Source organism: Leguminivora glycinivorella, chromosome 12 (assembly GCF_023078275.1).
Source record: "Leguminivora glycinivorella isolate SPB_JAAS2020 chromosome 12, LegGlyc_1.1, whole genome shotgun sequence".
NCBI classification, from domain to species: Eukaryota; Metazoa; Arthropoda; class Insecta; order Lepidoptera; family Tortricidae; genus Leguminivora; species Leguminivora glycinivorella.
The window spans coordinates 20,222,175-20,242,867 of record NC_062982.1 but is presented as its reverse complement, the minus strand read 5'-3'; the positions used below and the strand labels follow the sequence as shown (position 1 = coordinate 20,242,867).

At 37.2% G+C, this 20,693-nt stretch overlaps 3 protein-coding genes across 3 annotated transcripts in view; 1 reads left to right on the top strand and 2 right to left on the bottom strand.

Moving 5' to 3' along the window:
- Positions 1 to 178: 178 nt before the first annotated feature.
- LOC125232038 (sorting nexin-14-like) lies at positions 179 to 5,824 on the bottom strand. The gene is made up of 7 exons (XM_048137650.1): positions 5,717 to 5,824; positions 5,484 to 5,640; positions 4,658 to 4,771; positions 2,597 to 2,728; positions 1,632 to 1,846; positions 1,057 to 1,210; positions 179 to 409 (listed from the first exon to the last, which is right to left on the bottom strand). The coding sequence occupies exons 1-7, from the start codon at positions 5,821 to 5,823 to the stop codon at positions 179 to 181; spliced, it is 1,110 nt and encodes a 369-aa protein (XP_047993607.1). The 5' UTR covers position 5,824.
- Positions 5,825 to 6,526: 702 nt separating this feature from the next.
- LOC125231905 (TBC1 domain family member 12-like) overlaps positions 6,527 to 20,693 on the top strand; it is a 90,693-nt gene continuing 76,526 nt past the window's right edge. Inside the window, exon 1 of the mRNA XM_048137504.1 lies at positions 6,527 to 7,197. Coding sequence (XP_047993461.1) covers positions 6,770 to 7,197 — 428 coding nt within the window. The 5' untranslated portion in view covers positions 6,527 to 6,769. The remainder of the gene's footprint in view (positions 7,198 to 20,693) is intronic.
- On the bottom strand, positions 7,637 to 9,312 carry LOC125231912 (retinol dehydrogenase 11-like). Its single transcript, XM_048137515.1, has 2 exons — positions 8,232 to 9,312; positions 7,637 to 8,139 (listed from the first exon to the last, which is right to left on the bottom strand). The coding sequence occupies exons 1-2, from the start codon at positions 8,934 to 8,936 to the stop codon at positions 7,789 to 7,791; spliced, it is 1,056 nt and encodes a 351-aa protein (XP_047993472.1). The 5' UTR covers positions 8,937 to 9,312; the 3' UTR covers positions 7,637 to 7,788.

The following is a 20,693-nucleotide window of genomic DNA, read 5'->3' as shown; positions in this document are numbered from 1 at the left end:
TCTCCAACCAGCAGTTCCAGGTCTACTTGAAGTTCCAGGTCTATCTTGTCAACTCAAGTTCTACTTGACGTGCGTATAGATGGCGTGGTTCTCCGACCAGCAGTTCTAGGTCTACTTGAAGTTCTACTTATATAAAGGGCTCTATATCTTTGTGATTAAATGTCAACTCACTATGTCCTTAAAATAAAAGTTGGCTTGTAGCACGTGTTGCTGCGTATAGTTGACCAGCAGTTCCAGGTGAAGACTTGACTATATATTTGTGATAAGATGTTGCATGAAAGCGTAGATAGATGAAAGCGTATAGATGGCGTGGTTCTCCGACCAACAGTTCCAGGTCTACGTGGAGAAGTCTCGCTCGCTCTTCGTGCGTGGGACCGGATTGACGAGCTAGTGTTGAGAGGAACTCCACCTGAGAAAGATTGATATAAAATATGCATCATCTCTAGTTTTCATGTAATGAAGGTATATCCTTGGTAGGTTTATTTGACTTGTTTGGACTTATGTAAGGATAATTTGTATGCTGTGATGACGTGAAGTTTGATTAGCCATTTAGGAACTGGTCCCACCGCGAGCTATTAAGCTATGAGCTATCGGCTATAAAAACGAGCAAAAGATAAGCAGTCCCGTGCAAATAAAAGAGACACGGCGATTTTAATAGCTCACCGCTGGGCGAGTAACTATAAACATCGCCGTGTCTCTTTTATTTACACGGGAGCGACTATCTTTTGTTCGTTTTTATAGCCGATAGCTCATAGCTTACTAGCTCGCGGTGGGACCAGTGCCTTAATAGCCCAGTCCACACAGAGCGAGGCACATCGCGAGGCAATTTCTTCCCAGAACAAACGTGCAATGAAGACGTGCCTCGGCCGAGGCAGTGCGCGTGTTTTGTTTGGCCGAGCAACCTGCCTTGGCACGTCTAAATTTGACGTTTTCTGCGCGAGCCCCGTGACGTGCATCGCTCTGTGTGGACCGGGTTATTATAAAACAATTTTCGATTTAGGGATCTGTCTACTAAATACTGCTGCATTTTTTAAATTTATTTATCGCCTCACTCACCCTATAATCAGGAGTAGTTTTCAACTGCGCCATAGTTTCATCCCCCGTGGCCAGTATTATGAGCGCGTTTATAATGTAAGGGTCCGCCAGGAGGTCCGTTAGGGACAATAACACCCAGCCGGCGAATATTTCACGGACCAACACGTGGAATACACTGAAACAAACATTTTTATATTCAGTTTTTCGGTGTTCTATCGTGTAAGCAAAATACTTAACAGTAGATATATCGCTTAGTGTTGAAAAGAGCAAAGCAAAGAATCCTGCGCTTCTCTTGGATATATAGAAAGGAGAACATGACTTAGAAAGAGTTCTTGGCCCCTGCTTGACAAATGCTTAAAAAAATTGTTGTTTTCACTCCCGCTTCAGTTTCCGCTACCGCCTTGTCGAAAAATTGTCGCTTACGCTACTACGCAATGGGTGTATCAAATAAAGTAATTAAGACAACGTTTTATTCTGTGTTCGATCTTCGTATTTGAACTTTTAGAAACTGTGACGGCCTCTGAGTATATTTTTATTGATTTTTTATAACTTTTTTTAAAATTCAAATCCATAAAAGAAATGTCAAAAATACTTACGCACTATGTAACTCGTCATCATTAAGCAAATATGGCATAATAGCGTCCGTGACGCTTCTCAAATACTTCAGCTCAGCAGCACGATTGCTAGCGGCGGAATGAATCGCTACCCGCCCCGCGCCCGCGTCCGTCTCCGCTCCCGCTTCAGCGTATAGCGTGTAGTGGCGGAGCGCGCATGGGATTAGACGCTCCGTTAGGAAGCGGGAGTAGTTAACCTGTAATAAATAAGCATATGTGGAAAAATGTTTTGAAACTAAAAAAAATATTTTTTGTTATACCTATTTGATGTATTTTATATCTGTTTTACCTCTTTAAATATATATTATTTTGGACTAATTCTCGTTAAGTGCCTGTTTCCTCTTCAAAAGGTCGAATGAAAAATATTTTAATTACAAGTTTAGTTTAAATTACATGATAATGTACCAAATAAGGTCCACTTTAAGAGCCAAATGCTAGCCTAGACGACGTCATAATTAGGGTACCGTCACAGAATATATAATAGTACAAGCACAGAAGGCTCACTGTTTTGATGATTACAAAATGCCGCAACATTCACAAACGGACAGCACACGAGCAGCCGACATCGAGTTTCATTGCGCCGCGCGAACGTCAACCACTGAATGGGCCGCTTATGTACTTTTAGCTCGGCGAAAGAATCGCGGAGTGCGGCGCCCCTGGTACCGTACCAAAAAGGTAGGTACATATGGTGCCGGAGGACGCCGTACTGAATCGACATGATGACATACATCGATCACAGCGCGCCCTCATGCACGAACGGCAAAGAGGATGAAACGCCGGAGTGGGTTTAGTGGGTATGGGGCAAGTTTCCCCCCTCTCGCTACGGGGAGGGGAAAGAAACGGCGAGTCCCACACATCGTGCGAAACTGCATTCCCACTCCGTCAAAAAAAGGTAAATATGGTGCGACTCTGTCAGTTTGGATGTTTTCAAAATGGGACTTATTTACCTTGAGCGCTCTCCGAAGCAGTCTAGCCGAGGCTCGTCTCAGTTGCAACCTCAACTCGTCGGTAAAGAGCCATCTCTCAGACAACTTCTTGTACCATACGCCGATAAACTGTTCAAGTATTGCGTTGTAAAACTGGAAAGAATTAAAAAAATATATAAATCTTCTGCGTTTCGTTAAGGTAAATATTAAATTATTTGAACGTCCAAATATGTTTTCACATTAATAAAAATAAAATAAAAAAGCCTTTTATTTCTTGCAAAAAATAAATACAATCTAGTGTTACAGTTACTTTTCTTTAACGATTCGGTTCTCCTGCAAGAACCCCAGTTTGGGTATAGGCCTCCTCCAAACGGTTCCATCTCTCTCTATCTTGGGCCACTTGTATCCACGAAGGGCTTGCAATTTTGATGATGTCGTCTACCCATCTTGTGTATGGTAGTAAGGATTTCAAAGGCAAAAATCAAAGATGGCGGCTTTAATATGTATATGGTCCTGCATCCAATATCGGATTGGATAATGTGAAAACTGAAAACGCACTTAGGGCCACTTGCATCAACAATTTTACGAACACTTTAACAGTGACAGACAGTTTGGTGCAACAGACCTTTAGTATCCAGTTGCTAACTGATGAATGGTATTTGATTTTTAACGGTTTTATTTACGGTTTATACCACATTATAAATAAATAAATAAATAAAATATATTTGCCACAACTAAGAATATTGTACACATAATAAGACTACATTTACATTTACAGAACAGAAAAAAAAAAAAAAAAAAAAAAAAAAAAAAAAAAAAAAAAAAAATAAAAAAAAAAAAATAAAAAAATAAAAAATTATAAGACCAGTAGTAACTCTTCTAACAAATTTACCTATTACATGTGTTATACTGTGACCATATCAAATACTTTCCACAATTACATTTGATGACATATGCATCTAATCTCAGACGAAGGATACTATAGACTTGACACAAGCGTACACCCGTAAGGGACAGATATAGAATAATGGAGCGAATTTAAGAATCACTTTAAAAATGGCTGACAGTTTACCATAAACAACCTACGTAATTTGGGCGGTTAATATGCTTGACAAGTCACGTCCTTATTGTTTGCCACAAACTCGTTTGTGGCAGCGGCGGAAAAGTGAAACTATGACAAAGACAAAAAATAACATTTTGCTCTCTGTCACTCTTATTATAATTTGTATGTGACCATCTCGTTCGGTAGTGGTATTATTATTTGGCTGTCTAGTCTATAGTATCCTTTGTTTAAGATCTAATATATTGTTATTTCAAGAATTAAATAAATTATAAAGTTGCCCTTGACAATAATCGATCGCAAGTAATAACTAATGACGTTAACACCGGTTCAAAGGTCACTTGGGCTCATTGTCTTCCTAAGTAATCTAAGTATATCCACTAAGTTGAAGTGACAACTGTAGGTATCAAAACAACTAGGGTAAATTGCCAGTAACTGGCCATCTATAACTAAAAATTAAGAATAATTTCAACATATTAATATATTTTTTTACGGCTTTTCAATGATAGTGTTACAACTGTATGTTGTATCACTTGTATCTACTGTTTATTATTTTATTTTAAGGTTTAAATGAGTGTTAAAAAGCTAATACAATTTCTTTTCCCAGAGGTTTCGCCAATTTTTTGGCTACAGACATAAGGTTTGATTGCTATCTGTTATCTTCTATCTACAGCAAATGACAATTTACAGTTTTACACCTTTATCTTAATGATAATTGTCTACCAAGATGATAGGAATATTTGTAAACTTGATTTCTCATGCTTATAAGACAGTACCTAGTTACACATATTTAATACAAATATAGCAAAAACATTGACTTCAAAAAATAATAAGTAGTATTGATATGTATCCTCTATCTGATTGTTTATGGTTGTGAGTGGATGTTGTCAATGTCTTTCTGATAGAAAATATATTATTTTGTCCTGTCTTGGAATCTCTAGTTTTATTCATGTTTTAATTTAGATTATTTCCATACATTTCAAGTATAATGTGTCCAGTAAAGAAACAATAAATTGGCTCACCTGCTCAATAGCTTCGTCCAACTGCTTGTGTATTTGGAGCCCCACCCAGGGCTCAGTAGATGCAGCGGAGTCATGTCGCGGACAGCTGTTGGAGCCACATGTTGCACAGCTTTGCTGAAATATTATTTAACTAGTGATAAAAGTAGTAACTGATATCATTACAAACAAAGAAGCATGAAAAATAGAAAATTCTTCAAAGAGACCTAGGTGAGGGATAACAGGATAAATCTTTAGAGACCCTTTAAAATCATCACACAATTTTAAATTATCACATGATCAATGAACATATTATTTAAATTGTCAAGTTGGCTCCCCAGGGACATAGCGGGACTTGAATGGTTGATTTTCATCATCATTATTAGTGATTATAAATAAAGTTGTAATATCATTAAAAGATACTGTAAGGTATAATGTAAAATAGGAATATACACTCAGTTTCAATTTTGTCAAATTCATAACAAACAAACAATTTTTGTCAAATAATTAACACATGTATTTTCATAACTAATTAATTGCTGCATTACAGTAAAGTTTAAATGTAACTTCTACTGTTTTAATGTGTGTGTGTGTGTGTCTGTTTGCAAATTAACTACTTTCATAACAAGTCCAGTTTGTAAGTTTGTATGCAACTTACACCAATAAATCTACAAGTGTAGACTTAGAAATCAACAAGTAGGAGTGTAAACAATTTCATACGTAACAAATCACGATTCTTTACTCAATCCTACACGCTTGTGAAGGATAATGAGTTCGTAATAAAGAGGTGTCGACGCAAACGACCTTATAAACAAGGGTAAACAAAATAAATGCTATCAGTGTAACTCACTGTTTCGCCGCTTTTCTCGGCCTCGTCCACGACATTGCTCACCGCTGAATGGCACTTTATTTTATTCACTAAACTGTCCAGAACGTTGGAATTCAGCCCGTAATAACAAGCCATACATCCCAACACATAGCTCACTGCTATCGTCGCGAAGTGAAATCTGCAAATTTTGCAACGCCGTTAACAATTTCCGAAGCAGTCATAGTACTCACCCGTTATTATTTATAATTATGTACCTGTAAATATATAACACGGATAGTGAAGCAACAAGGATTCCCACATAAATAACATAATTTTGATTTTCAAATTTTTCCGTAAACTTCGTTTGACATCTTTCAGTCATGGCTAAGCGAACAATGGTGACATTGATGACGTTTGTTTTTTTTTAATGTGGCAAGTGATGTGACATTAGGACCGTGAGCATGTGTTGTTTGTTGCAGAAACGAAACGCAACCAGGTGAATGAAGATAGTTACGAGTTGTCATTTTCATTATACGCTAACAAATCGAATAAGCACTATTTATGAACTCTTAAGAAAATGAAAATGGTACTTCAGAATTTAGTAGCATAGCCTTAACCATCTAACTTCAGGTAATACTGACATTTGAAATTTGCCAATTTGTGGGTTGAAACTCTGACAACATGTTATCTCGCTTACACTAAGTTTCGTTGACCGTAAGAAGAACGAAATGGAGCATATTGTTTTGGTATTGGTTCAACACGGACTGTGGACCGAGCTTACTTGCCAAGGCGAAGCGAGCAAATGTCATGTCAATTTATTTACTTTACAGTAGAAAGTAAAAGGCGATGGGTGTGTGCTTTGTGTTTAGTATGTTTTTAGTTAAGACAAAATAAAATGACTACGTAGTGTACATAATATCCATAGCTATTATGGAACATTAACTAAGGTGTAAAAATAGTATTTAACAAACTATAAATCATCATCCTCCTTGCGTTATCCCGGCTTTTGCCACGGCTCATGGGAGCCTGGGGTCCGCTTTGACAACTAATCCCAAGATTTGGCGTAGGCACTAGTAAAATATTTAACAAACTATAAATATTTTTACAAAAAATTGTTTCCGTAAACGAAGGTTGTTATGTATATTTATGCAAGACTAATTATCATACAAAATCAAGTGCTATGTTCTATTAAGTGATCCACTAGAGTAATGAAGACATAAAATCTCTGAACGTCTGACGAAAATATCAACAATGGCTATTCTGGGAAACCCCATAGCGCGTAAACATGGCCAGAGTGTGTGAGCGCGGTCGAGATCCAAACATTCGCGATGGCTTCGCCGTGCCAGAAGGGCGGGATGCGGCTGAGCGAAGCCCTCGACAACATGCAGCTCGCTTACAACCCCATCACGAAGCAGCTGCATTTCGTGAGCCCTAAAGTGGAAAAGCCCTCGGAAGACACTTCAGACGACCTCGATAAGTTGTCTAAGAAGAGCAGTTTCAGTGATGAAGGGAACTTTTCGATATCAACATGTGAGAAAAGTGACACAAGTGATTCCCCAAAAAGTACATTGAACTGGGGAGGTAGTGTGAGTGGCCATCAGAGAGGCAAAGATGGTGGTTCGTTTTCGAGCACAGTGTCGAGTCTTTCTGAGTGTTCGTTGGGATCTAGTGCCTCTAAGGAGGATATTGGTGAAGTGTCGTCGGACCAGGACCAGGCTAAGCTAAAGAAGAAAGGATTGTCTGGATTTTTTAGCCGGTGAGTAGTAATTTAAGTGTTTTGTTTATTCCTCTGTCTTTGTTATGTAGGTAATTCCTAAGTTTGCTGAGTGTGAGATTGAAATTACATTAAAATTCAGCATAATAAACATGCTATATTTTTCAATGTTTGCAGTCTGACAGATCTAAATATTATAATTTAATGTTATAATACTAGTATTATGCAGTCTTACAGTAACAATGTACATAAATCTCTTCTGATTGAAGGAGATTTCCAAGAGATAGTGTTATCTGAGTGATAAAATGTAAGACTTGCTACTTATTGATTGTTCAAGATAATTATGATTACCATATTCATGCAAATACATAAATTTGAATATTATTCCATTTGTAAAATGTATTAAACTATTGTTGACAAGTCTTTTCTTTATTGATAATGAACTATAAACAATTTGTGATAAGTGAAACCAACATTGTTTAATAAATAAACTTTATTTAATTTATAAAATACTTAATAATTAAATACACATTGTAAAATACAACAGTTGCAAAATGGACTGTATAATTTTTATACAAAAACCCCTTATACAAGAATACCAGTCTTCCAATGTTATGATAACTTGATGACTTGTTATACAACACCAAAACATTCTTTATCTATTTTGACTAGGTCACAAGACATTTCAAACAGTTTTTTCTGATGTTCTACATTTTTAGAGAACTTGTTACTAATGCCTTCAATACAATTGCTAATGTATAAACCTCCTTTCTTCTCCAAATCTTTGTTGAAACATGCATGGAGAATAGGTACCGCTCCTTTTTCCGGGCTTTTGAAGAATAACTTCATCACCCATGGAAATGCTGTCCTAAACAAGGTGCCGTTGAACAAATCTGTGTCCACTATCCCCGGGTGTACTGAGTAACATCTTACTCTATCGCCATTTTCTTCTAAAATCTTGTTAATATACCTTGCTGACATCAACTGCAACAAGAATAAAACACATTATTAAAACAAAACTCTAACAAACCTGCTTATATTTATATGCAATAAGGCCAATAAGATATGCAAATTACCTGTGCCAGTTTGGACTGTGAGTAGGCAGCTGATGTGTCATAATACTGTTCCGAATTTATGTCTTCAAAGTATATCTTTCCTGGATAATGAGCGCAGGATGACACATTTACTACTCTTGAACATTCCCCAGCATTCCCACCCTTTTTCAGGGCTGGCAACAATAGATGTGTCAAATAAAAATGTCCCAGATGATTTACAGCTAACTGGCTCTCCAAGCCGTCTTCAGTCAATTTATAATCCCCAAACATAATCCCAGCATTATTCACCAATACATGGATCTCAGGAAACTTCTTCAAAACAGCATCAGCAAAATCTTTCACTGATTTTAGAGATAGTAAATCCAATTGGAATGCATGCAAATTTTCTCCATTTTCGAATTGTTCCGCCAGTTTTTTCGCTAATTCGGGTTTTCTAATTCCCATAATGACGATCATGTTCGCTTTCAATAATCCGCGAACAACTTCAGTGCCTATACCGCGGGCTCCTCCTGTTATTACGGCGATTCTCTTGTTCGCGTCTGGCAACACTATCTTGTTCCTTGTCATATTCACCCAGTCGTCGATAAGGCCGCCGACGCCCGCGCCCTGCATGTCCAAATTGTAGCGGAGCTCCCATAAGATGTGTTTTATCGGTTTGTGCCGGTTCATGTACCAATAAACGCAGGCACTTGTTACGACGACCGCGGATATTATCGCGAGGGACATTTTGAGGTTATTTCGTCCGTTCGGCGCGACGCGGGGTTCACACTGGCGTTGCTTTCACCGACCGACGCTTTCTCCCTGCCGTGTTTGTGTTCTTATTGTACCGTTACACGGTTCGAGTTAGATTTTCCTTGCTATTTAGTATTTATTCGCAAGGTTCGATAGAGCTGTGCTTATCGCTCTACTAGCGAGACTCAACTGACACTGACGTAATGAGTGATGCAGAAAATAATTTACGTTTATAAATTTTTAATATCGACATTTACAATCTGCATAAAATATCGCATAACAATAAACCTGTCTGCATCCATTCCAAAAAGATCATAGGGTCAAGGTTAAATTAATTTTATACGAAAGTATTATTACAAGGAATACCTATTCCACATAAAAATAACTTTTCCCCTCACTAGCTCGGAAACACGTGTTTTGTCCTTTAATACCAGTGGGCAAAAACGCATTTTATCCACTAGTGGGTAAAGTAATTTGACCTTGAATAAAGTCAAATTAATTGCTTTAAAACTGATAAAAGTATGTGAATCTAGTAATACAAATGATTTACCACGTGTGGAACTACTGGAACCACTGATAAACGCATTTTTTGCGTTGTAGTTTCCTCGCTATAGTGAGGGGAAAAGTTTTGTGTTACACTCGGGTGCAAATGTATTTTACTTCTCGTGTGTTAAAAAACTCGCAAGTTCAGGATTCTATTCTCGAACCACTCGCTTCGCTCGTGGTTCAACTATAGAATCCTTTCATTTGCTCGTTTTTCAATTCCACACTCGGCGTTAAAATACAACTTTGCCCCCTTGTATAACAAATAACTATTACCTAACGAAACACTACATTTATAAAGTTTAAATACTCGCGACACGCGTTTTACGCGCGCACTAACTGACCGCCAAACGAATACTCTACGTTACGCAACGGAGTATGTTGTACTACTATGTACCGTCGAAACTCATTATTTACCCTAAAGTGTTTGCACTTTGTCTGTTTATGGTTCCAGGAATTGAAAATTCGTAGGATTCATTTGTAAGTGCGTTTGTCTAATTGCTTAATTGATTGGATATTTTATAATGATGCAGATGCACCGTTACCGGTAATTTTCGATCCATGGGTAATTTCCCGGCAATTAAATTTTCAAATGAATTTCAAATACCCTTTATGCCGATGATCATGTTTATATTTTATTTAAGAAATTCTACCTGTTGAAGATTACAAAAAATATGGACTTGAAAACCTATCTAGGGCTTATCCTAAGTATATTTATTATGACTAAATAATTATCAGGTTTCGTCCAGCCTAACTACTAACTAACTCGTAACTATACTAGTCGACTACACATATCTTAGTCGATGATTACGATAGCCAATATGAAGATTATGAAGTCAGTTCACCTTTATGACTTGGGGATTGGGGAATAGTAAACTTCGCGATTATCGAGAATATTTCCGGGAAATTTCCCCCACGTCACTAATTCATAGTTTAGTATTCTAAGTGACCGGCCACATCTAAGAGACGCATGTCCTGAGGTGCAGAACGGACGTCCGCACCACGCCGCCGCCTGAATGTAATTCAAAAAACGTCTCCTCAGTACATTTTGTATAGGAAGGACGTAAGACGCGCCCCAGGCGGCGTGGCGGCAGCGTGGCGGCGGCGTGGCGCGCGCCGCGCCGCCTGGGCGCGCGTCTTACGTCCTTCCTATACAAAACTAGCTTTTACCCGCGGCTTCGCCCGCGTAATAAAAGTATTCTTATTGAAACGTTTAAAAAAAATAAGATTTTTATTTGGATCCGTAGGTTTCTTTGTAGGTACATCTGTCCGCGATTATTTCGATTAAGGTAAAGCGGGGCAATTCTCGACCATGGGGGGGCCATTGTAACTGATCTATTTGCTGTACGGTCAGCCAAGAACCTTACACTGCTTTTTGGCTGACTGTACCTTACACATATTACTATTGTTTTAAAAGAAATTCTTGCAATGATTGTAGAATTGTTACACAGCGACCACAGCGTAGGTAGTAGGTACGAATATGTATGTATTTTACCTATATAAATATTTATACTGGGGAAACTTCATACAACCCACATAGCCAGTATCTCGACGCTTAGCTGGGACGCTATTGCACAACACCCTGCATTTTATGATTAAGCACTGAGACTTAGCACAGGTTGTTCCTTGGGTGGCCCTGAGTAGATAAAGATCGGGAGGCATCGAGAGCCCCCCTTAATTTAGGAGGGAAGAGGGGGGGAAGGCTGGCGCCGCCGCGCTTCCTTTGAAACCATATTTCTCTAAAACTATACAAAATAGGGCATGCGATATATCATTTTCGGATAAATGAAGGACGAGGAATTCATTTTTGGAACAAAAAAAATGTACTTTAGAACAAAAATACAAAAAAAAAAATGGGAAAATCTTAAAACGAGATTTTTTTTATACATATTATTGCACTTTTTATAAAAACCGTAATAGTTGTTTTAAAATAAAAAATATTATTTAATAGCTACATTTATCTAGTTTTAGAAAATGTATAATTTGTTATAGAAATATATTATAGGACGAGTGATAAAAATGATTTACATCGCCCGATAGGGTGATTTGAATGCTCATTTCAATAAGTTTTGTCAATGATTTCAGGTATAATCACTATTTTTAACACACGAAAGCTGTAATCATTGTAGTTTATGGTTATTTTAGTGATTAATGTACTTAAAATAAAAAAAAATACAAACATTTAAAAAAATATTAAAAATGTGATAATTTTCTTTAACATTATCCTATTTTGTTCTTTCTACACAATATATATCTAAAAGCAATAAATATCCAATAAAAAAAGCCACATTTATGCAGTTTATAAAAATATACAGTTTGTTATATAAATATATTACGAAACGCGAGATAAAAAATAATGAAAATGAAAATTTCGGGTCAGCTTGCATTATTCGATGAGGTGAGGTAAAGGTACTACCCGCTATGCAGTGGAGTTCGTCTAGTAATACAGAAATATACTTGTTCTAATAACGTTTACACATGTAGGTATATCACGACCCAGTACAGAAAATTGTAAAAGTCCTATAATATAGTTTATTTTAATTGTAAAATAAAATTGCATGTGACTTATATTGTAAAAAAAATGTCTTAATCACGTTCTCCTCTCCTAAAGCAGTTCTGCATGCATAGGCTTGAAGATTTTTAGTTTACTAGCAGAACTTAGTTACTTCCTTTGGGCCCCTTAAATCGGTTTTACCCATCCATAAAAGATAAAATAAAAAACGTATTAGCATTAAACATTAATGATTTTTGAACTAAGACATTGCTTTTGTACAAAGGAGAACCTCAAAAAATGGTCTGACTAGACGAAAACATGTGTATCGGGGCTAGTCACGGGCTAGTACTCAAGGCTCTCAAAAAGTGTAGCTATTTTGAGTTATTCAAATAAAACAACATGAATAGTCTGAATTTAATTATGTTTATATCACAACATCCACTGCATAAGCACATCAGGGTGGCTAGCCGAATGGCACAATCGCTCACGAAACGCTCACGAAACGAAGCGCTAGTAGATATCTATCTCTATCGCGCTTGCGTATTGGCGCGACAGAGCCAGCGGCGTATCGCTTTCGTTTGGCGTCGGAGAAATGCCATTCGGCTACGGGGCCAGCTCCGAACATTTAATTTAAAAAGTCTTTTTTTACGGTTGCAGCTTACGCGGCACTGTTTTTTTTACACCTGCATCCGACAATTTCGAGGCATGTTTCTGCAGCAACAGGCAACGTTGCGGGCAAGTAGGCTCCCAAATCCCAATTGTTACAGACTTTCGTCCAGCCACAAGTAGCAAATAATGGCAAATTTTGAATTGGGTTTAGTTGACCCCATACATGGACACCTTGATATACCTATAACCCTTACAAAAATGGTGTATGGCAGCTTTTGTCGGTGAAATGCTGTTAATTTGGCGGTCTTTTTTGGTTAATAACTATTTTCGGCATTCGTTAACCAAAGTACAGGACGCAGATCTGGAATAATAAATATGTCAAGTAAGAATTATCCATAAATTATGCAAATCATATAGATAACTACTATTTCACAAGATGTATTAGGATCAAATGTATATATCTGACCTATCATATCAATCGATAATTATATGTGATATAATAGTTAAATTCAGACTATATAGGAGTATGTTGTTTAATTTGAAGTACTCTAAATAACTGCACTTTTTGAGGGCTTTGAGTACCTTTACCTCACCTCATCGAATCATACAAGCTGACCCGTACCGTACATCAAGATCGCCCTGCCACGTCACTTTCATTATTTTTTATCTCGCGTTTCGTAATATATTTAAATAACAAACTATATATTTTTATAAACTACATAAATGTGGCTTTTTATAAATATTTATTGCTTTTAGATATATATTGTATATAAAGAACAAAATAGGATAATGTTATAAAAAAGTTATCACATTTTAATTTTTTTTTAATTTTTGTATTTTTTTTATTTTAAGTACATTTATCACTAAAATAGCCCTAAACTACAATGATTACGGCTTTCGTGTGTTAAAAATAGTGATTATACCTGAAATCATTGACAAAACTTATTGAAATGAGCATTCAAATCACCCTATCGGGTGATGTAAATTATTTTTATCACTCGTCCTATAATATATTTCTATAACAAATTATACATTTTCTAAAACTAGATAAATGTAGCTATTAAATAATATTTTTTATTTAAAAAAAACCATTACAGTTTTCATAAAATGTGCAATAATATGTATAAAAAAAAATCTTGTTTTTAGATTTTCCCATTTTATTTTGTATTTTTGTTCTAAAATACATTTTTTTGTTCCAAAAATGAATTCCTCGTCCTTCATTTATCCGAAAATGATATATCGCATGCCCTATTTTGTATAGTTTTAGAGAAATATGGTTTCAAAGGAAGTGCGGAGGCGCCAGCCTTCCCCCCCTCCTCCCTCCTAAATTAAGGGGGGCTCTCGATGCCTCCCGATCTTTATCTACTCAGGGCTACCCAATGAACAACTGTGCCAAGTCTCAGTGCTTAATCACAAAATGCAGGGTTCCCATACAAGACATAGCAATAGCGTCCCCAGTAGCTATGGTCGGTAGGGTTAAAAGTACTTCCTTGCATTATCGCTTACAATTTTTTCCATTTTGCTTATGCTTATTGCAAATGTAAACATATAAAAGGCAAGCAAACAACGATCTTCTTACAGCACATTGAATATAATAGTTATCACGGATGCAGGATACTCGCCGATGCCTACTTACTAATCCCTTCCCGCTGAGCCACCTGCATTTTACACTGCCTAGATAGCGATTGCCGACCGGAATAATTTCCGACCCCAATCCCTATTCTTATCCCCGTCCCTATCTCTATCCTTGTCCCCGTCCCCATCCCCGTCCCGTCCCTGTCCCCGTCCCTCCCCTATCCCTATCCCCGTCCCCGTCCCCTATTTTTATCCCTATTCCTATCCCTATCCCTATCCCTATCCCTATCCCTATCCCTATCCCTATCCCTATCCCTATCCCTATCCCTATCCCTAACCCTATCCCTATCCCTAACCCTATCCCGTTCCCGTTCCCGTCCCCGTCCCCGTCCCCGTCCCCGTCCCCGTCCCTGTCCCTGTCCCTGTCCTTGCCCCTGTCAAATTATCATGCTAGGAGGTGAACTTTGAAAAATCCTTCCTATAAGGAACTTCCGTGTCAATTTGAAATCTTGAACCAGAAGTATAGATAAAAACTAAACCTACACTTATGGCTATTTTGGATATTTTAACCCCATTGCACAACAACAGGGAGAAAATATCTTTTCCACCTCATTAGATTTTAAAATCGTTGTATTTATCGTGATCAGCGACCCGATAAACCATAAAAACGACACCCATATTGTGTTTTTGACTTTACCTCCTTTAGGGGTCAAATTTTCAAAAAACCTGAAACATGTATTTAGTCATATGTCTTTAGGAATCCTCCTGTGAAGTTGTCCCTGTCCCTGTCCCTGTCCCTGTCCCTGTCCCTGTCCCTGTCCCTGTCCCTGTCCCTGTCCCTGTCCCCGTCCCTGTCCCTGTCCCTGTCCCTGTCCCTGTCCCTGTCAAATTATCATGCTAGGAGGTGAACTTTGAAAAATCCTTTCTTAGTGCTCCTCTTATGGCTATGTTGGATATTTTAACCCTATTGCACTACAACAGGGGGTAAAATTTCTTTTCCACCTCATTAGATTTAAAAATCGTTGTATTTATCGTGCTCAGCGACCCGATAAACCATAAAAACGATACCCATATTGTGTTTTTGGCTTTACCCCCTTTGCACCCCTTTAGGGGTCAAATTTTCAAAAAACCTGAAACATGTATTTAGTCATATGTCTTTAGGAATCCTCCTGTGAAGTTTCGTATAAAATAGTCAAACTAATCTTGTTTCCCCATACAAACTTTGAACCCCCATTTGAGCCCCTTAGGAGGCGAATTTAAAAAATCCTTTCTTAGTGCTCCTTTACACTATATAAGGAACCTACGTGCCAAATTTGACATCTCTAGAACCAGCGGTTTCGGCTGTGCGTTGATATGTCAGTCAGTCAGTCAATATCTTCTTTTATATATATTTTTGATATTTAAACCCCATTGCACCACAACAGGGGAGAAGGTATTTCACTTCCGCCTCGTTAGATTTTAAAAACGTTGTATTTATCGTGATCAGCGACCCGATAAACCATAAAAACGATACCCATATTGATTTTTTGACTTTATCACCCCCTTTTCACCCTTTTAGGGGTTAAATTTTCAAAAAACCTGAAACACGTATTCAGTCATATGTCTTAAGGAATCTTCCTGTGAAGTTTCGAATAAAATAGTCAAACTAATCTTGTTTTCCCATACAAACTTTGAACCCCCATTTGACCCCCTTAGGAGGTGAATTTTGGAAAATCCTTTCTTAGTGCTCCTCTACACTACATAAGGAACCTACGTGCCAAATTTGAAATCTCTAGGACCAGCGGTTTCGGCTGTGCGTTGATATGTCAGTCAGTCAGTCAGTCAGTCAGCTTCTTCTTTTATATATTTAGATGTACTGAGGAGACGGTTTTTGAATTACATTCAGGCGGCGTGGCGCGGACGTCCGTTGCGCGCCCCGAGACACGCGACGCTTAAGTGAGAACGCTGCCTTATGAAGAAGTTCAATCATGGGTCAAACCGGATTGCTATGGTTTATTGCGGTTTCTAGTTTAGGGATAACGGTTATACCTGGCTACAAGTCGATGCCCTTTCCAAAACTAGCATATTATATTATAACAAGTCCTTATAGTTGAATTTATATGAGAAGCAGGTTTTCAAAAATTCAAGCGAATTAGTCAAACTGAAATCAATTCCCTCTACCATTTCATTGTAAGACATCGAATAGGTATTGCAATTATTAATGTTTGTGCCAACTGGCCAATGATTACTAAGAGATAGTGCTTAGACTTCTTAGTCTGAAGCATCGTGTCACGTGGGTGTTCGATATTTTTGAGCATATCCGATATATTTGATGGTGACATTGGTGACATAAAATAGCGTAGCTTATAAAAGAACATAAAGTGAACAGGAGATTAATAAATAAAGGAACACAGATATTCCGCTTTAAAAATAAAAACTAATGTAAAAATCTCGGTTTTATATTTCTTAGAACAGCTATAAAACGGAAATGCAATTGAGCGTGACGCACTGCACTGCCTGGTTGCACTTTGTGACGTCACGTCGTTGCAATCTCTGAACGGTCACACCGAAATGGCATCATTAAAGTATAAACCTCATTTGGAATAAAGATATTTTGCTAACACATTAACATGATACAATACAACAATCCATAAGATTCATTTTTACGAGCTAGGAATTAAGATATCTAACTCGAAAAACAATGAAAGGAAGGAAGGAACACGTAGAAACTGAATTTATTGGTGAAATTCAAGGTTAAGATTAAAAAAAAAAACAGTTTCCAACACAAAACAAACAGAACCTGGTTACAAAATTTCACAAAATCGCCTGAGAATTGCGATCTGTAGAGGAAATACCTATAACTAATAGGGTATGCAAAAACCGGTTAACTTAAAAAACCGGTTATTAACCGAGACTTTTCCTTCAAAACCGGTTAACCGGTTATTAACCGGTTTTGAGGATTTTTAGTAAATGGCCGTACTACGCAATAATTACCATCACCTTTAAAAATTCTGATGTTTATGATATCATTGCCTGCTATACCTGTATTACCCTAGTAATACCTGTATTACTTGCACGATGAAGATCATTTTTATCCAGTTTTTGGAAATTTTGTAAAATGCGGAAATTGCTAAATAAGGCTTGTGTGGTTTGACTGTGATTCGTCAGTTTTGCGTTTTCTAGGCATGTCGCGAAGATCTACAGCTCCCAGAGCCCCTAGTAATACAAGCAATTGATGTAAGAAAACCAAGATCTCCATTTTACCTTTCTTTTATTTATTTATTGGAAAACCAACAGCACATGAAACATGTTAACAGAAACAATAGAAAAAATATAGTTTGAAATATACGGTAGACTCCGGTTACAACGACGCTCAAGGGACCGCTGATATTACGTCGTACTAACCGGATGTCGTACAAAACGAATTTCATTTCTTTTAATTAAAAGTAATATCTACATCTCTATTACTAAAACATTTCAATCAATAGGTTTATTCACAGGGTATTATTATCATAGTATTAATACCTTATTTTATTGTGAAAAAGTCATTTTTAGTATGCGTGCTTGCTCATCATTTGTAAGTAAAGCTAGTTTATACGCAAGCGAAACATACAAATTGTGTTCTATTTAGCTTATAAGATTAGACCCGAGGTGAACAAATTGTTAAAATTTTAAAAGTACTCCAAAAAGTTACATGGCCACAATGTCATCTTGCTACTTGTTGTAGGCAAGACAGGGGGCCGTGCTCGGGTGGAAGTAGCTTTGTTTCCTCATTTTACTAGTAAAACTAAAAACGTTGTCGCTGGTCGTTGCAACCGGACTTGACGGACGGATTCTGTGTAAAATGTGTCGTTAAAATCGGAGTCGTAATAAACGGATGTACTTTCATACTAGGATCACATACGAAAACCAAATAAATACCTGTGCTTACGTTGCTGTGTTAAATACCTGTGTTGTAAGAGGTTGGACGTTAGGTCTATGCGGAGTATATATATATATATATATATATATATATATATATATATATATCTATATACTAACCGGACTCTACTGTATTGTATAAAATGTATACTCGGGACTAATTTTTAAAATAAAATCATTACAGATAATAATTTTGTCAATGAAAAGTAATCAATAAATCTTTATTATTACAAAAAATTAAATAATTACGTATTTTGGAACCTTTTTATGCTTAATTTTCCAAATTTTGAGAAATAAATACAGTTTCGGTTATTAACCGGTTAGAGACTATAAAAACCGGTTTTTAACAGAGGCCAAAAAGTCTCGGTTAACCGGTTTTTCGGTTAACCGGTTAACCGGTTTGCACACCCTAATAACTAAGTATTCAATGATGATTTGATAAATAAAGGGCAAAATAACGTAAAAAGTAATCAAAAACAGGATGATATGCCTGTCCATTATTTATAATATATGCTTTGATACACGTATTATTTAATCTGATTATTCTAAGAGCTTAATGGATTTTCTGTTGATACTGATAACTTGATAAGACGTCATTCAACTCATTTAAATAGCGATAATTGCCATGACAATTATTCGTGAAGATAAAAACCTGGTAAAAAGTGTAGACAGTTTTTTTATGGCGGCTTGGCGGCTCAAAGAAGTTCAAAGACTTAAGCTATCAATGCTAAATATAGCCTTGGAGTCTAGACAGATACCTACTTTTTTAATAAATTGATCCCCAACTAACATCACAGTAGAATGAAGACAACATGGCAGACACGACACATGACAGATGGACGAGATGGGCGCAGTGACCCACCTGCTCAAAATTTAAAAATATAATTGGGCAGACGAGTTTATCATAACGATTCAGTGTACCCTAATGACTTGAAATAAAAGCAATCATCTACCTGTATCACCAGGGGTGGCTCACTCCGCGATCCTATCGCCGCGCTACAAGTATATCCTGGCGGCCGCGAGTTCGCGGCCTACTCAAGGGTGGCGCACATTCTCACGGAATGCACGTTCGCGTTTTCTGTTGTTACTTTATGTCGCGAGGTTTTTTAAGCGATGTCCGCGGGTGGAATGGCTAATAATACTTAGTTAAATAGACATATTGAATAAAATAAATACCAAAAGACATTCTTATACAGATCTACTACTGATTAAGTCCCACGGAAAAGTTCAATAAGGCTTGTGATGTTGGAACCTTGAACAAAAATATATAAATATAGCGTATATACCTAGAAAGTACTCAAGACTTGAATATAATAGTATAACATTTAATGTGAGTATTAATTTGTTTGGAAGTCATCTACCTTTGTAAGAATGTTGTAGGTATTTAAAAAGGCGGCATTTCGGAAACATCAAAGCAGTGGGCCTTCTGTACTTGTACTATTATATATTCTGTGGTATCACACAAAGAGAAACCCCAAAACATTTGCGGCTTTTACATAAACCACAATCCAATGTCGCCGACAATAAGTTACCATCGTTGTTTTGTTATTGTTATATTTATATCTCATTCGTTTCTTATCGGAAAATTTACTACTCAATAAGAATAGAATAATTTATTTACCAAGAAAAGGAATAGCTACAATTTTATCATGTACAATGACTTCCACACTAGGCAAAGCCTGTATCGCGGAAGTCCGGTTACTTAAGACAGTTTAACAAAAATGAATCCGCTATTGACATACATTAAAAAGTGAAATGCTAAATGTAACAAAAATCTAACAATTTGGGACTGTACAATTTTATAAAAGCTTTTTATATAAAAGCCTTGTTAGCTTTGTATCCAGTGTGTACTAAAATGACTGATCAATTGTAAATTGTAAATAAATATTTTTCGACGACTGACAAGAAGATGTTCATATTTAAAAAGTGCTTTGATAAATTCCATGATCTCCATGACAATCAAATTATTGGCAGCTTGGTAATTGAAATGCTTTGCAGGTTGTGTTTGTACAAAATCTTACGATAAACAAAATAGTCGTGCGTCCAACATGTTTCCACGTTAGTTTACAGTACAACGGCCTATCCCGCCGCTTGACCGGGGAACCTGTTTCGGCCGGTCCCTTTCACCAACCCTGACCTTGTACCGTGAACCTCCAATACCTCCATACTGCTGCATATTACCTAGACTTACGGCAGTTTGTCGGGCTAAGTTCGAAAAGTTGAGCATCGCTACATAGGTATTTACAAGAACTATGACATTAGATTAGAACCAATGTTTTACCAACGTTTTTTTTAAACAATTATTACAGTTTACTATTAAAGTTCACGCACGAAGTCTCAGGAAGCGGGTTGGTTTGGAATACTTGGAATGCGCTGCGTTAGCTGCGTAGACCGCGTGCGTCGTTTGTCTAAGATATTCCCGGGCAGTCTGAGGGCAGGAGTCAGTTTAAACATGGTCATCATGAAACTCATGAAATCTAAGTTACGCTCTCATTTTTTAAAACGTTTCTCTCTCTCTCTTCCAAGTTCACATGATGATGCTTTCCTGCTTAACCTTCTCCACTTCGCCTTGTCAAGTGTCAAGAACATCGTTCTCGTATAATTGCCAGTTCTTGCCAAGCTTCATGTAA

What these genes read in the sequence shown, in the direction of transcription:
- LOC125231912 (XM_048137515.1), bottom strand. Translation starts at nt 8,936, where the DNA reads ATGTCCCTCGCGATAATATCCGCGGTCGTCGTAACAAGTGCCTGCGTT. An exon ending in CACAGTCCAAACTGGCACAG is followed by an intron (nt 8,140 to 8,231) that starts GTAATTTGCATA and finishes TTCTTGTTGCAG; the next exon opens with TTGATGTCAGCAAGGTATAT.
- LOC125232038 (XM_048137650.1), bottom strand. Translation starts at nt 5,823, where the DNA reads ATGACTGAAAGATGTCAAACGAAGTTTACGGAAAAATTTGAAAATCAA. An exon ending in CCGAGAAAAGCGGCGAAACA is followed by an intron (nt 4,772 to 5,483) that starts GTGAGTTACACT and finishes ATAATATTTCAG; the next exon opens with CAAAGCTGTGCAACATGTGG. An exon ending in AAACTACTCCTGATTATAGG is followed by an intron (nt 410 to 1,056) that starts GTGAGTGAGGCG and finishes AATCTTTCTCAG; the next exon opens with GTGGAGTTCCTCTCAACACT.